Source organism: Pseudophryne corroboree, chromosome 5 (genome assembly GCF_028390025.1).
Source record: "Pseudophryne corroboree isolate aPseCor3 chromosome 5, aPseCor3.hap2, whole genome shotgun sequence".
Lineage (NCBI taxonomy): Eukaryota > Metazoa > Chordata > Amphibia > Anura > Myobatrachidae > Pseudophryne > Pseudophryne corroboree.
In genome coordinates, this window is record NC_086448.1 from 695,436,030 (window position 1) to 695,453,508 (window position 17,479).

The following is a 17,479-nucleotide window of genomic DNA, read 5'->3' on the forward strand; positions in this document are numbered from 1 at the left end:
TCTTAGAACTCGCCCAGATTATTTACCTAAGGTGGTGTCATCGTTTCACCTTATCCAAGAGATTGTGGTTCCGGCCTTTATCTCTTCTGATTTGTCCTCCAAAGAGCGGTCTTTGGATGTGATAAGGGCTCTCCGTATATATATGTGGAGAGGACTGCCTCTATCAGGAGGTCAGATTCCCTTTTTGTCTTGTTTGGTGTTCACAAATGTGGCTGGCCTGCGAATAAGCAAACCTTGGCCAGATGGATTAGAATGGTGATTACACAAGCCTATGCGCAGGCTGGACTCCCAGCTCCTGCTGCTATTAAAGCCCATTCTACTCGGTCTGTTGAACCTTCTCGGGTGGCTCGCTGTGTCGCATCCGCAGAACAATTGTGCAAGTTGGTTATGTGGTCATCGGTGAACACGCTTATTAGGTTCTATGCCTTTGATACTTCCACCTCCCAGTATGCTTCCTTAGGATACCGTGTTCTCATGCCCGCTAAGGCGCGTCCCCTCCCTTGAGGAACTGCTTTAGGACATCCCCAGTGTTTCCCTGTGGAAACCAATGTAACCTGCTGCAGAAAAGGAGAGTTATGGTAGACTTACCATTGTTAACTCTCTTTCTGCGAGGTACATTGGGTTCCATAGGGCGCCCACCCTGACGCGTCTAGCTTCTATGGGTTTGTAAGGCATTAGCCGCTGGTCCCTTCTCCCGTCGTGAGAATGTGGTTCTATGTACTAACATCTACCTTCTCTCTTACTTGCTCCTGCATTGGACTGGTTAACAAAACTAAGCTCAGAGTGCCTGGAGACGGGGTTATAGAGGAGGCCCCAATGCATCCTGGGACAGCCTAAAGCTTTAGCCTGTTGGTGCCTCTGGATCAAGATCCACTCTACCCCCCGATGTTTCCCTGTGGAACCCAATGTACCTCGCAGAAAGAGAGTTAACAATGGTAAGTCTACCATAACTCTCCTTTCTCTCTCTCTCTCTCTCTCTCTGTTGCATAAAAAAAAACCTTTACAAACAATTTTGCTATCTTTACCTCAGGGGAGCACCACCAACCTCACCCATTATTTATTAAAGTAGTTGGTTCTTTCAGATTGTACACTCGATCTAAAGCGGCACAGGATCAACAACATTCTTTCTGTAGGGATTGCTGTCAAGATGGCTCAGTCACTACTTCAGAGCATGCCAACTGCTTGTCCCATGTTGATGATACATAATTCATCAACATAGGACAAGCAGATACTTGACATTGAGGGAAACATTTTGCAATGTGGCTTAAGTGGAACGGTTTGTCAAAGTTATTTTATCTGTGTTCATTCTACGGGTATAGAGTTAGGAAGAGGGCTATCTTGAGTAGACACCTTGTTTTCACGGAAGAATTGTCTCTGCATCCAGTTATTCCTTTTGCTGGTAAAAAAAGGTCATCCAGAGATAGCTCTGATTACCTCTCTGCACAAAAATGTTCCTAGGCTGTATTGAGGATCCATGGACATCTTGGGATCAGCAATGAATGCCACAAAACACAGTGGAACTTTAAGCTGGCCAGTCTTTTTTCCCTCCTTCCAGTGCTCCCTTGGTTTGTAAAAAGGCCAAGTTGGAACATGATTCATTGATGCTAGTGGCTCCAGATCTAAGATAGGCTTAGTACTGACAGATGTTAAGCATAGCAGTAGTAGGTCCCAATTGGTGTCTGTAGGAATGTTTGCTGTCTCTAGGTGTATTGTGTCATGGCTTGAGAGCTAAAGGTCTTTCAGAATAGTGCTGCAGATGATGTTAAGAGCTAGTGATAAACAAAAAGTCCGGAAAACTTATGTTCTTTGATTTTTTTTGTTTGAATGCTTGGGCTTTCAATCTTCCTTTTTTGATTCATTCATTCATTCATTCATTCATTCATTCATTCATTCAGTCTGTCTTAGTTTGCGGCCTACCATGAGGTTTAAGGGTCAGCTTTTTCTGTTTATTTTCAGTAGAAACTGTTATAATTTCTGGAAGTTCAGAACTAACTTCAGGGTTTTTTTTTTAATATCCAACCTCTCCAGGTTCCACCAATTGAACTATGGCATCTTAACCTAATTCTTTCAATTCTGCATTTCCCACCATTGACCCAAAATAGTTGATTACATTTTTTGATACGTGTGATAGGTGACATTCCTTCCTCTATTGTGCTGGCTCATCGTGTCTCTAGCTTGTAAATGTCCCCTTCTGAGTTTACCTAACAGTGATGTGTTATGTACAACATTCATTGTTTCAACCTAATGTGATTTTTAGATTTTCACCTAAATAAAGGCAAAGTCCATCCATCTTTAAAAAGCCCAGGGCTCTGCTCGCTCTAAGGAAAGGCGAGCAGAAATTATATGTTGTAATTGCGCTCATTTTATTCAGCCTGCCCGTAATAATTTGCTTTTACGTCCGGTCTTATTAACTGAAATGTTTACAGGTTAGCCAGCTTCCAAGCAAACTGTCAGCTCAACCATTTCAGTATGCATAATCTTGTTCCAGTCTCCAGGTACCAGACCATCTTTCAGCTTATTCAACCAGATCTGGGAGTACTTCCTGGGTGGTATGGCAAGGAATGGGGTCTTCGCCAATCGGCTATATCAGCCAGCCACTTGGTCTTCTTTCTACACTTTTACAAAATGTTACCAGTTTCAAGTTTTCACATCTAAAGTTAACTAGCTTTGGGTGCAGTGTTGTACGTTCAGCCTTATTTTATCATATTCTCCCTTAGGGGTAGCTTTGGAATACCACCATGGTAGCAGTGTACACCAGAGTAAGTGGAGGAAGGTGTTAGAAGGATTTTTGTTACTCGCAGTTAAATGCGTTTCTCTGAGTCTCCCTTTTATAAGTTTGCTGTTGAGTATTGCAATTTGTGTTTTCATTCTTTATTGCTATCCTTTGGGCCTTTTTAAATTAGAAAAGGGTTGGCTGGAGGGAAATTAATTACCCTTTTAAGTACCCAGTTCTGAACCTCATTGTTACTGTGTCTGCCAGATGGACTCAGAGAAACTGAAACAGTGAGGGACAATGATCCCTTTTATTTCACAGTAGTGGATGTAAAATGCTTTATGATACAGATATATGGCTCCATGGCAAACACTTTAAACATTTTTGTATTTTAATCACTTTATATTTGGTTTGCCACTATAAATAACCCCTGTACTAAATTCTCTATAATATATCTTTAATGAGACCGTCCTCATTTGCTCTGTTTAGCAACCTCCAAATGCTGTTATTAGAAGTGGAGATGTTCCAAAAAGGATTTCTTTAGAAGTGTGGAAGCCCTTCGTATATTTCAATTATAAAGAATGAACTTTACTGTAACTTATGCTGTTTAATCTAAATTTATACACTTATTCTAAATTTCTTGTTTTGGCAATTGCAATGTGAAGGCTTTCACCACAACGTGGGTGGAACACCTAAGATCACATTTGCTTGCATGTAATTGTGTGTGTATATACTATATAACTAGAAAAGTGCACATCTACTGTATGTAATATTTCATTATTATGAAAAAAGTGTCAAGAAATCCATTTTGATGCTTTATAGTGACAATAAGCAGAAAGCAGGCGGTGGAAGAGGAGCCAGTTTAGGAGCATTCCCAGAAGAAAGACCCCGGCAGACCCGAGATGCTGTTCTTTCCTACCAGGAGCAGTTGGAACAACAGGTACAATTATCTTGTAAATGGTTTCCAGTATTCCAGTGCTTTTTTTTTTTTTAGGATATTCTACCCAAATGTAATAAAATGAGAACATGTTATTTGCCTGCAGATAAGGGAGACGAATGAGAGGCGCAGAAAGGAGAAAGAAGAGCGAGAACGAATTGACGCTAAATTGGAAGCTGATGTGAAGAATTATAATCCCTGGGGTAAAGGAGGAGGAGGAGCTCCACTCAGAGATACAAAGGGAAATCTGATCAGTAAGTTCTCATTGCTGACGTTGTCCATGTACAGTTTCTAGCTTGTGTTTGGTTGACCTGAAAATGTAATAAAGGGGGAAAATTCAATTCCGTATGATGGACTGCACACACGTTGGTCAATTACAGTTGGCCCAGCTTTGCAGTGTTATGTGTGCATCTCTAGGGGGTGTGCGCGGGGAGAAACTTAGATTTGCCGTTTCAAAATGTCAAATCGCATCCATCACACTGAATTGAATTCCCCCAGAGTCTTAAGAGGCTATCCTTTACAAGTACTTCTATTCTATAGAAAGCGTTTAATGCTTGCAGATGTCTGTTGCAGGTTATTGGGCATAGTTTGCCTCTTGCCTATTGGTGAAGAGCTATTTTGTTGGCTATGCCGATTTTCAAAAGAATTCTGATCTTTAAATGTCGTGATTAAAAATGATCTTTTTGAAATTACATTTGATTATACAGCGTATTAAATATAATAGCATTGTAACAAGTAATTCATGAGAAAACTAAAATCCTTTATTATGTAATTGCAGCTGACCTCAAGCGAATGCATAAACAGAATGAGGAAGTGACCCAGAACCCAGAAGACAAGCGGGCAGTGTTGGCGATGGACACCAGTCTAGCTGATAATACAACACCCGCTGGCAAAATACCTGGTAAAGCAATTTGTAATACTGTAGTTGTTTTATTTAAAAATAAAGTCCATATTCCTCATGGTGACATTACATTTTCTACTTACAATTAAAATCTCAAGTAACCAACTTATTCATTAGTCCTCGGTTTTGCATATTGTGAGACTTCAAATGCTCTCAAGTGTTTGGACGTCTCAACTTTTTGTTTCTTTCCAGGGTTTTCATTTGCAAATAACTCCCAGTTTGCAAGTGGCAGTGTGATTTCTCCAAATGACCAACAAGTGCAACAGCAGGAATCCTACAAGAACTTCCTACGCCAGCAGGTAACTAGTTACACTGTGCTGCCAGTAGAGGTGTCTTACAGGCTGGCATTAGCTGGCACAGCTGCTGAGGCTATGAAGATAGTTCTGGTGTATAGATGGATGTGCGATGTAGCAGCTTTTGATAAATACAGCAGCATCATGTTTTTTTAAACTTTTTATTAATGTTACTAAACTTTCAGTATTGAAGGAAGACTTATCATGAAAAGTGAAATCTGAACATATTTCAATAGTTAATCCCTTTATCCATTTAATGAGAAAAGCTTTATCACATGGTTTCTTTTTCGAATTGATTTCTAATCTAAAGTCATAAGGGGGTGACAGTGTGACCTTGAGATACAAACCTCTGATTTAATAGAGGCGTGAAAGGAACAAAGTTTTGGTCCTTTAGTTCTGGGAGTGATTATAGGAAAACATTTCCCCTATTGCTTCACAGATTTCCCCAAGCTTCGGTCCAAAAACAACACTATCTTTGAAAGGGGTTCAGTATGAAATACCGGTGGGCGGTATCCTGGCCATCAGTATACCGACAGCGGGATCCCAGCAGCAGGGCGAGCGCTAGAAAGCCCCTTGCCGGCTCACTGCGGGCATGGGGGCTTGCTCCGCTCGCCACAGGTTATACTTTCCCTCTGTGGGTGTCGCGGACACCCACAGAGGGAGAAAAGCCTGTGGCGCTGGTATTCTGGCGGCATTTCACCGCTAGTCGGGATTCGGGCGGCCACATTGTGACCTCCGGGATCCTGACTAGCGGCATTGTAACTGCTTCCCTTCAAAAGGCATAGTAACAAAATCTTCCCTGACAGATTGAAGAGAAAAGACGCAAAGAGGAAGAAGAGCGTGAACGAATCCGTCTGGAAGAAGAGAGAGAAGAAAAGCGCCTTGCTGAACAGAGGGCCAAACTTCAGCAAGAGTATTTGGAGGAGAAAAATAAGAAGAAACTTAAGGAGGAAGAAGTAAGGGAAACTATCAGTGTTGTTTTTGTGTCGCACCACTGTGCAACAATCCCTGTTTTGTCCATCCAAAGTTAATATGTTCCATGAAAATGGGGCAGGGAGGTTTGATGTGTGATCTGTTTCATCAGTATGTATAATTTTAGTGATTTGTTCCAAGAAAAACGTGTTTAGCATTTTTTCTTTGTGGGTGACCCTATCTAAGGCAGAGGAAACGAAGGAAGCTTTTAGTAGTTTCTACAGTAGAGAGATTCATCCTTATACCACGAACATAGATTATTGGCCAAAACTAGTATTGTGGTAAGGGTAGCATTATATAGAGAGTAACACACTGAAATACGTTTAACACACTTTCTATGAGAACATGTGCCTGGTGATTAGCTGGTGTGTGTAATAAAAAAAAAAAAAAAGGAGAGAACCTACCACTGTAGCAGCTTTATCATGAATGTATATACAGGTACAACATCGATTAACCTGCACTTTATGGTCCTCCACCTCATTTAATCTGGACACATCAGGGGAGGAGGGGGGGCGGCTGCGGGAGGTTTAAGAGCTGCAGGCGGGTGTTAGGCTGCGGGAGGGTTGCAAGGTAGAATTGGGCTAGGGAGCGTGGGGATCCAGGATGCAGTTGATACCGCCGCCACTAATAATCCGGCAAACCTGGTAATCCGGAACAGTGCTGGAACCAGCTGTGCCGATTGTTGGTGTTGTACCTGTATTTAAACTTTTCACTTTGTAATTTCCAATGAACTGGGAAAAAGAAGTACAGATATTTGGACTGTAAAGCAAGCCACACATTCTGCAGTGATCACTAGTGGCCGCATCATTTGTAAGATGGTACCCCAGAGCTTATTGACATTTCTCTATCGTCCTAAGTGGATGCTGGGGTTCCTGAAAGGACCATGGGGAATAGCGGCTCCGCAGGAGACAGGGCACAAAAGTAAAGCTTTTACAGGTCAGGTGGTGTGTACTGGCTCCTCCCCCTATGACCCTCCTCCAGACTCCAGTTAGATTTTTGTGCCCGGCCGAGAAGGGTGCAATTCTAGGTGGCTCTCATAAAGAGCTGCTTAGAGAGTTTAGCTTAGGTTTTTTATTTTACAGTGATTCCTGCTGGCAACAGGATCACTGCAACGAGGGACAGAGGGGAGAAGAAGTGAACTCACCTGCGTGCAGGATGGATTGGCTTCTTGGCTACTGGACATGAAGCTCCAGAGGGACGATCACAGGTACAGCCTGGATGGTCACCGGAGCCACGCCGCCGGCCCCCTCACAGATGCTGAAGCAAGAAGAGGTCCAGAATCGGCGGCTGAAGACTCCTGCAGTCTTCTTAAGGTAGCGCACAGCACTGCAGCTGTGCGCCATTTTCCTCTCAGCACACTTCACACGGCAGTCACTGAGGGTGCAGGGCGCTGGGGGGGGGGGCGCCCTGGGAGGCAAATGAAAACCTTTAAAAAGGCTAAAAATACCTCACATATAGCCCCAGAGGCTATATGGAGATATTTACCCCTGCCTAAATGTACTAAATAGCGGGAGACGAGCCCGCCGGAAAAGGGGCGGGGCCTATCTCCTCAGCACACGGCGCCATTTTCTGTCACAGCTCCGCTGGTCAGGAAGGCTCCCAGGTCTCTCCCCTGCACTGCACTACAGAAACAGGGTATAACAGAGAGGGGGGGCAAAATAAATGGCAATATATTAATATAAAAGCAGCTATAAGGGAGCACTTAATCATAAGGCTATCCCTGTCATATATAGCGCTTTTTGGTGTGTGCTGGCAGACTCTCCCTCTGTCTCCCCAAAGGGCTAGTGGGTCCTGTCTTCGTATAGAGCATTCCCTGTGTGTCTGCTGTGTGTCGGTACGTGTGTGTCGACATGTATGAGGACGTTATTGGTGTGGAGGCGGAGCAATTGCCAAATATGAGGATGTCACCTCCTAGGGGGTCGACACCAGAATGGATGCCTTTATTTGTGGAATTACGGGATAGCGTCAACTCGCTTAAGCAGTCGTTTGCCGACATGAGGCGGCCGGACACTCAATTAGTGCCTGTCCAGGCGCCTCAAACACCGTCAGGGGCTGTAAAACGCCCCTTGCCTCAGTCGGTCGACACAGACCCAGACACAGGCACTGATTCCGGTGGTGAAGGTGACGAATCAACCGTATTTTCCAGTAGGGCCACACGTTATATGATTTTGGCAATAAAGGAGATGTTACATTTAGCTGATACTACAGGTACCACTAAACAGGGTATTATGTGGGGTGTGAAAAAACTACCAGTAGTTTTTACCGAATCAGAAGAATTAAATGACGTGTGTGATGAAGCGTGGGGTGCCCCGATAAAAAACTGCTAATTTCAAAGAAGTTATTGGCTTTATACCCTTTCCCGCCAGAGGTTAGGGAGCGCTGGGAAACACCTCCTAGGGTGGACAAAGCGCTAGCACGCTTATCAAAACAAGTGGCGTTACCCTCTCCTGAGACGGCCGCACTTAAAGATCCATCAGATAGGAGGATGGAAAATATCCAAAAAGGTATATACACACATGCAGGTGTTATACTACGACCAGCTATTGCGACTGCCTGGATGTGCAGTGCTGGGGTAGTTTGGTCAGAGTCCCTGATCGAAAATATTGATACCCTGGACAGGGACAATATTTTACTGTCGTTAGAACAAATAAAGGATGCATTTCTTTATATGCGTGATGCACAGAGAGATATCTGCACACTGGCATCACGGGTAAGTGCTATGTCCATTTCGGCCAGAAGAGCTTTATGGACACGACAGTGGACAGGCGATGCGTAGAGGAGTTATTTGGGGTCGGTCTATCGGATTTGGTGGCCACGGCTACGGCCGGGAAATCCACCTTTCTACCTCAAGTCACTCCCCAACAGAAAAAGGCACCGACCTTTCAACCGCAGCCCTTTCGTTCCTTTAAAAATAAGAGAGCAAAGGGCTATTCATATCTGCCACGAGGCAGAGGACGAGGGAAGAGACAGCAACAGGCAGCTCCTTCCCAGGAACAGAAGCCCTCCCCGGCTTCTACAAAAGCCTCAGCATGACGCTGGGGCTTCGCAAGCGGACTCGGGGGCGGTAGGCGGTCTCAAGAATTACAGCGCGCAGTGGGCTCACTCGCAGGTAAATCCCTGGATCCTGCAGATAATATCTCAGGGGTACAGGTTGAAATTAGAGACAGAGCCACCTCGCCGTTTCCTGAAGTCTGCTTTACCAACGTCCCCCTCAGAAAGGGAGACGGTTTTGGAAGCCATTCACAAGCTGTATTCTCAGCAGGTGATAGTCAAGGTACCTCTTCTACAACAAGGGAAGGGGTATTATTCCACTCTTTTTGTGGTACCGAAGCCGGATGGCTCGGTAAGGCCTATTCTAAATCTGAAGTCCTTGAACCTGTACATAAAGAAGTTCAAGTTCAAGATGGAGTCACTCAGAGCAGTGATAGCGAACCTGGAAGAAGGGGACTTTATGGTATCCTTGGACATCAAGGATGCGTATCTCCACGTTCCAATTACCCCTCACACCAGGGGTACCTCAGGTTCGTTGTACAAAACTGTCACTATCAGTTTCAGACGCTGCCGTTTGGTTTGTCCACGGCACCTCGGGTCTTTACAAAGGTAATGGCCGAGATAATATTTCTTCTTCGAAGAAAAGGCGTATTAATTATCCCATACTTGGACGATCTCCTAATAAGGGCAAGGTCCAGAGAACAGCTAGAGATGGGTTTAGCACTATCTCAAGAGGTGCAAAAGCAGCACGGATGGATTCTGAATATTCCAAAATCCCAATTGATGCCGACAACTCGTCTGCTGTTCCTGGGGATGATTCTGGACACAGTTCAGAAAAAGGTTTTTCTTCCCGAAGAAAAAGCCAAGGAGTTATCTGACCTGGTCAGGAACCTCCTAAAACCAGGAAAGGTGTCTGTACATCAATGCACAAGAGTCCTGGGAAAAAATGGTAGCTTCTTACGAAGCAATCCCTTTCGGCAGATTCCATGCAAAGGGATCTGTTGGACAAATGGTCAGGGTCGCATCTTCAGATGCACCTGCGGATAACCCTGTCGCCGAGGACAAGGGTATCCCGTCTGTGGTGGTTGCAGGAGGCTCATCTATTGGAGGGCCGCAGATTCGGCATGCAGGATTGGATCCTGGTGACCACGGATGCCAGCCTGAGAGGCTGGGGAGCAGTCACACAGGGAAGAAATTTCCAGGGAGTGTGGTCGAGCCTGAAAAAGTCTCTTCACATAAGCATTCTGGAACTAAGAGCAATCTACAATGCTCTAAGCCAGGCGGAACCTCTGCTTCAAGGAAGACCGGTGTTGATCCAGTCGGACAACATCACGGCAATCGCCCATGTAAACAGACAGGGCGGCACAAGAAGCAGGAGGGCAATGGCAGAAGCTGCCAGGATCCTTCGCTGGGCGGAGAATCACGTGATAGCACTGTCAGCAGTATTCATCCCGGGCGTGGACAACTGGGAAGCAGACTTCCTCAGCAGACACGACCTTCACCCGGGAGAGTGGGGACTTCATCCAGAAGTTTTCCACATGCTATTAAACCGTTGGGTAAAACCAATGGTGGACATGATGGCGTCTCGCCTCAACAAAACACTGGACAGGTATTGCGCCAGGTCAAGAGATCCGCAGGCAATAGCTGTGGACGCGCTGGTAACACCTTGGGTGTACCAGTCGGTATATGTGTTTCCTCCTCTGCCTCTCATACCAAAGGTATTGAGGATTATACGGCAAAGAGGAGTAAGACTAGTGGCTCCGGATTGGCCAAGAAGGACTTGGTACCCGGAACTTCAAGAGATGGTCACGGACGATCCGTGGCCTCTACTTCTGAGAAGGGACCTGCTTCAGCAGGGTCCTTGTCTTTTTCAAGACTTACCGCGGCTGCGTTTGACGGCATGGCGTTTGAATGCCAGATCCTAAAAGGAAAAGGCATTCCAGAAGAAGTCATTCCTACCTTGATAAAGGCAAGGAAGGAAGTCACCGCGAAGCATTATCGCCGTATTTGGCGAAAATATGTTGCGTGGTGCGAGCAGCGGAGTGCTCCGATGGAGGAATTTCAACTGGGTCGTTTTCCTACATTTCCTGCAATCAGGATTGTCTATGGGTCTCAAATTGGGATCTATTAAGGTTCACATTTCGGCCCTATCAATATTCTTCCAAAAAGAATTGGCCTCAGTCCCTGAGGTCCAGATTTTTATCAAAGGAGTACTGCATATACAGCCTCCTGTGGTGCCTAAGGTGGCACCGTGGGATCTAAATGTAGTTTTAGATTTCCTCAAATCCAATTGGTTTGAACCACTAAAGAATGTGGATTTGAAATATCTCACATGGAAAGTGACAATGTTACTGGCCCTGGCTTCGGCCGGGAGAGTATCTGAACTGGCGGCTTTGTTTTATAAAAGCCCTTATTTAATTTTCCATTCGACATAGGGCAGAGCTGCGGACGCGTCCGCATTTTCTCCCTAAGGTGGTATCAGCGTTTCACCTGAACCAGCCTATTGTAGTGCCTGCGGCTACAGACGACTTGAAGGACTCCAAGTTGTTGGACGTTGTCAGAGCCTTAAAAATATACATTTAAAGGACGGCTGGAGTCAGAAAATCTGACTCGCTGTTTATACTGTATGCACCCAACAAGTTGGGTGCACCTGCTTCTAAGCAGTCGATTGCTCGTTGGATTTGTAACAAAATTCAACTTGTACATTCTGTGGCAGGCCTGCCACAGCCTAAATCTGTTAAGGCCCATTCCGCAAGGAAGGTGGGCTCATCTTGGGCGGCTGCCCGAGGGGTCTCGGCATTACAACTCTGCCGAGCAGCTACGTGGTCAGGGGAGAACACGTTTGTAAATTTTTACAAATTTGATACCCTGGAAAAGGAGGACCTGGAGTTCTCTCATTCGGTGCTGCAGAGTCATCCGCACTCTCCCGCCCGTTTGGGAGCTTTGGTATAATCCCCATGGTCCTTTCAGGAACCCCAGCATCCACTTAGGACGATAGAGAAAATAAGAATTTACTTACCGATAATTCTATTTCTCGGAGTCCGTAGTGGATGCTGGGCGCCCATCCCAAGTGCGGATTATCTGCAATACTTGTACATAGTTGTTAACTAATTCGGGTTATTGTTTAGGAAGCCATCTTTCAGAGGCTCCTCTGTTATCATACTGTTAACTGGGTTTAGATCACAAGTTGTACGGTGTGATTGGTGTGGCTGGTATGAGTCTTACCCGGGATTCAAAATCCTCCCTTATTGTGTACGCTCGTCCGGGCACAGTACCTAACTGGAGTCTGGAGGAGGGTCATAGGGGGAGGAGCCAGTACACACCACCTGACCTGTAAAAGCTTTACTTTTGTGCCCTGTCTCCTGCGGAGCCGCTATTCCCCATGGTCCTTTCAGGAACCCCAGCATCCACTACGGACTCCGAGAAATAGAATTATCGGTAAGTAAATTCTTATTTTTTTTTAACCCATCCTTTGGAATGATTTCTGCAGTTTAGGGTTTATTCTCTGGTGATCACATATGATCACCAGATAATACCTTCTCAGGGGCCAAATCATTTGAAAGAAACGACTCCCCTTTTTCATATGAGGGTACCATGATTCAGACCCAATCGCAGCAGCAATTTTGTTATCGAATGGGCAAAACCATGTACACTGCAGGGAGGGCAGATATAACATGTGCAGAGCAAGTTAGATTTGGGTCAAATAAGACATATTTTTCAGGAAAAAAGATGCACGAGAAGACGCTCGGCATTAGTAAATGTCCGTACTAGGTGTGACTAGAATGACTGTTTAACATGACTTCAGCAACAGTGTGGGAGAACTCATCTGTATGTAGATACCAATAGCTATATAGAAGGGAATGCAGTATTAAGGAAAAATAAAATAACAAAGTAATACTTTCACAGTTTTGATAGAATGGGAGCATTAATTTACTTAACGTAGAACTATACAACCACGCAGCCTATCTGCACTCCTGGCAGACTGGCTCCAAGGAACCCGATACATAGAGCTACACATTTCTTGAGCAATCCTTGTGTCCATCAGAAAGCTTAATCCATATCTTTCTGTCCATCTTCCCCATATGAGTAATCTGAATGTCCAGAATGGTGAGGAAGCTTACCCCTTTTTGGAGGGCTGTGAAAAAGATTCAAACATGCTTTGCCTTAGAAATGATTGGTGCTTTAAACCTATGCACTAAATCGCCAGACTTGTAGCAGTTCCTGCAAATCACAGGGTAATCAAACGATTGGAAAACTTGTACAAAAGGGCCCACAAAACACTTGTATTCAGGCAAGCAGCTGAGACTTTCACAGGAGTCGGCCCATTTAATGCAGCATTCTTGCAAGCTCAGCATTACGCCAGTAGTGTACTACTCATTTTCTCAGAGTGACAGTGACCAAGCTTTGTGAGGAAGGCTTACTATTCCGCTCCCTGTCGGAATCTTTACAGTTGCTTCCTACGGCAACGTTTTTAGAAATTGTTTTTATAAATTTGTCCTCAGCCCGTTGTTTTGGCATCACATCAGCTTGTCCTCTGCTCATTCATGTTTTTGGACAGTATCTGGGAATTCGTAAAATAACCATTTGGTAAAGTACCTCCCTTGTATAATGGGATGGGGTATATTGATAAGGGTTGGGTAAGGGACCCCGGTGGTCAGAATTCCGATGCTAGGATCCCAATCGTCAGAATGCCGGCAGGGGGGCGAGCGCAATGAAGCCCCTTGCGGGCTCAATGGCTCTATGCGTTCGCCACAGGTTCTTTTCCCACTCCATGGGTGTCGCGGACACCCAGGAGTGGGAATAGCTGTGGCGGCGCTGTCGGCATTCTGCCGGTCCGGATCCAGGCATCGGTATTCTGACCGCTGGGATCCTGACTACGTCCCCTTTATAATATTCCCTCACAATTCCAGAAAATGCACTGGTCTCCTATTAACAGCATCGGCAGGAGCAGAAAGAAAAAAAAAACATGCTCCCGAGCATTCTACCACCTCCTGCACTATTTTGGTAAATTGTTTTCATATTTTCCGCATGGATTGTGTGGAGGCTTCCTTACAAAAGGAATGACGCACTCCCCTGGGTAAGTGTCATTGCTACTCTCTCCAGTCCATTCATTAGACTATATGACGCAATTTCCATAATACCACCTGGTATAGGATCTGGTCAGTATGCTGGCGTTCGGGATGCCGCTAGTTGGATCCCCGACACCGGAATCCCAACACTGGTCAGTAGACCGCTATCTGGAACCCCCCACATCAATCACAATGCTGGCGCTGGAACCCTGACTGACGGCATCCCAATTGTATCATCCCAAATAGTATTGGCAAAGTGGTTAGGTTTAGGCACTAGACGGAGGCTGCGGGTAGGGAGGGTTATAATACTTACCTAGCAGGTGTCGGATTTCTGACCGCCAGCATCCCAAATGTCAGGATCCATACCACCTCCCTGGTAAGAATATGCCTATGTGGAAGTGATTGGGGTTATTCCGTGTCAAATCAACACACTTTCTCATACGTCCTAGAGGATGCTGGGGATGCTTCAAGAACCATGGGGTATAGATGGGATCCTCAGGAGACATGGGCACTTTTAAGACTTTAAAAGGGGTGTGAACTGGCTCCTCCCTCTATGCCCCTCCTCCAGACTCCAGTTAGGTTCTGTGCCCAGTGAGACTGGATGGACACTGAGGAGCTCTCCAGAGTTTCTCAGAAAAAAAGACTTTTGTTAGGTTTATTATTTTCAGGGAGACCTGCTGGCAACAGGCGCCCTGCATCATGGGACTGAGGGGAGAGAAGCAGACATACCTCTGCGAGTTCAAAGGCTCTGCTTCTTATGCTACTGGACACCATTAGCTCCAGAGGGTCCGATCACTTGGTACGCCTAGCTGCTCGTTCCCGAAGCCGTGCCGTCACCCCCCTTGCAGAGCCAGAAGACAGAAGCCGGGTGAGTAAAAGAAGATCAGAAGACTTCAGTGACGGCAGAAGACGGCTTTTGAGGTACCGTGCAGCGGCCGCGCTGCGCGCCATGCTCCCACATACAGAACGGCACTGCAGGGCGCAGGGGAGGCGCCCTGGGCAGCATAAATCCTCAAATAGCGACTGGCAGAAGTGTATAAAGTGCCTGGGCACTAATTACAGACCCCCGCCAGTATAAAGATGTAAAATTAAGCAGGACTGAAGCGCGCCATTAAGGGGGCGTGGCTTAGCCCTCACAGCTCTGACCAGCGCCATTTTCTCTTCCCAGAAGCTGCAGAGACGCTGAGCCTGGCCTCCCACACTGCTGTACAAGTAACAGGGTGCAAAACGGGGGGGCACAAGAGATTTGGTGCTAATTATTTGAAAGTAAAAGCGCTAACAGGTCTGGGCAGTATTTTACTCGCTTCAGAACTGGGTTGTGAGCTGGCAGAACTCCCTCTGTGTTTCTCTAACAGGCTTTGTTGTGGGTCTGTCTCCTATAGCCCCAGTGTGGTTGTTGGTGTCGGTACGTGTGTCGACATGTCTGAGGCTGAGTGCTCTTCCCAGGAGGAGGCTGGAGTGGGGACAGAAAAGGCTGTGGGAGTGACCGTGTCAGCACCGCCGACGGCTGATTAGGTAAATATGTTGAGTGTTTTGAATGCAAATGTGGCTCGGTTGACTAAGAGATTAGATAAATCTGAGTCTAAGAACCAGACATAGAGGAAATCCATGGAAGATGCATTGTCACAAGCTCAGACCCCTTCGGGGTCACAGAAACATGCATTTATACAGATAGCAGATACGGATACCGACACGGACTCTGATTCCAGTGTCGACTATAGTGATGCCAGATTACATCCTAAACTGGCTAAGATCATTCAGAACATGATTGTGGCGATAAAAGAAGTGTTGCATATAACAGAGGACCCTGCTGTTCCTGATACTAGGGTCTGTATGTATAAAGGAAAGAAACCTGAGGTAACGTTTCCTCCCTCTCATGAACTGAACTCTCTTTTTGAAAAGGCTTGGGAAAATCCTGACAAGAAGGTACAGGTTCCCAAAAGAATTCCAGTGGCATATCCGTTTCCTTCTGGGGACAGGGAAAAGTGGGAGTCAACCCCCACGGTAGACAAAGCTCTGTCGCGTCTATCCAAAAAGGTGGCGCTTCCGTCTCCTGACACGGCAGCCCTAAAGGATCCTGCGGATCGTAAGCAGGAAATTACACTAAAATCCATTTATGTCACTACGGGTTCGATACTCAGGCCTGCCGTTGCTTCGGCATGGGTGAGTAGCGCTATCGAAAAGTGGGCAGATAACTTGTCATCTGAGATAGATACCCTAGACAGGGATAGCGTGCTTTTGACTTTGGGTCATATCAGAGACGCTGCAGCATATTTAAAAGAAGCTGTTAGGGATATTGGCCTTTTGGGATCAAGGGCCAATGCCTTGGCAGTCTCAGCTAGGAGAGCATTGTGGATTCATCAATGGAATGCTGATGCTGACTCTAAGAAGACGATGGAGGCTTTACCGTTTAACGGTAGTGTCTTGTTTGGTGACGGCCTCACTGACCTGGTATCTACGGCTACCGCGGGTAAGTCGTCTTTTTTACCTTATGTTGCTGCACAACAGAAGAAAACACCCCACTATCAGATGCAGTCCTTTCGACCCAATAAATACAAAAAAGGACGAGGGTCCTCCTTCCTTGCTGCGAGAGGAAGAGGAAAGGGAAAAAGGTCACAGGCTGTGGCAAGTTCCCAAGAGCAGAAGTCCTCTCCAGCTTCTACCAAATCCACCGCATGATGCTGGGGCTTCTCTGCGGGAGTCCGCACCGGTGGGGGCACGTTTCAAACTCTTCAGTCAGGTCTGGGTGCACTTGGGCCTAGATCCTTGAATATTAGAAATAGTAACCCAAGGGTACAAATTAGAGTTTCAAGACGTGCCCCCTCACCGATTTTTCAAATTGGCCTTGCCAGCTTCTCTTCTAGAAAGGGAGGTAATATGCGCTGCAATACTAAAGCTGTGTCAAAATCAAGTCATTGTCACGTTACCCCCGTCACAACAGGGGGAGGATTTTTATTCGAGTCTGTTCGTGGTCCCGAAGCCGGATGGCACAGTCAGACCGATTCTGATCCTAAAATCCCTCAATTTCTTTCTAAAAAAATTCAAATTCAAGATGGAATCTCTCCGAGCAGTGATCTCCAGTCTGGAGGAGGGGGATTTTATGGTGTCGGTCGACATAAAGGATGCCTACTTACACGTCCCCATATATCCTCCACATCAGGCATACCTGAGGTTTGCTGTTCAGGATTGTCATTACCAATTTCAGACGTTGCCGTTTGGTCTGTACACGGCACCGAGGATTTTCACCAAGGTTATGGCGGAAATGATGGTTCTCCTGCGCAAGCAGGGAATCACAATTATCCCGTACTTGGACGATCTCCTCATAAAGGCGAGATCCAAAGAGCAATTGATGAAAAATGTTGTGTATCGCTGACGATTCTGCAACAACATGGTTGGCTCCTAAACTTGCCAAAATCACAGTTGGTTCCGACGACACGGCTGTCGTTCCTGGGCATGATTCTGGATACAGAATTACAGAGAGTTTTTCTTCCAGTGGAAAAGGCTCTGGAAATACAGAACATGGTAAAACAGATTCTGAAACCGACAAGAGTGTCGATTCTTCAATGCACTCGGTTGCAGGGGAAGATGGTGGCGGCCTACGAG

The 17,479-nt window shown here is 45.9% G+C and overlaps 1 protein-coding gene across 7 annotated transcripts in view; it reads left to right on the top strand.

Moving 5' to 3' along the window:
* CSPP1 (centrosome and spindle pole associated protein 1) overlaps positions 1-17,479 on the top strand; it is a 295,997-nt gene that overhangs the window by 214,606 nt on the left and 63,912 nt on the right. For all 7 annotated transcript variants that reach the window (XM_063923860.1, XM_063923857.1, XM_063923863.1 and 4 more), the window contains 5 exons: positions 3,536-3,653; positions 3,757-3,904; positions 4,429-4,551; positions 4,744-4,850; positions 5,651-5,800. In XM_063923860.1, the coding sequence (XP_063779930.1) occupies positions 3,536-3,653; positions 3,757-3,904; positions 4,429-4,551; positions 4,744-4,850; positions 5,651-5,800 (646 nt within the window). The remainder of the gene's footprint in view (positions 1-3,535; positions 3,654-3,756; positions 3,905-4,428; positions 4,552-4,743; positions 4,851-5,650; positions 5,801-17,479) is intronic.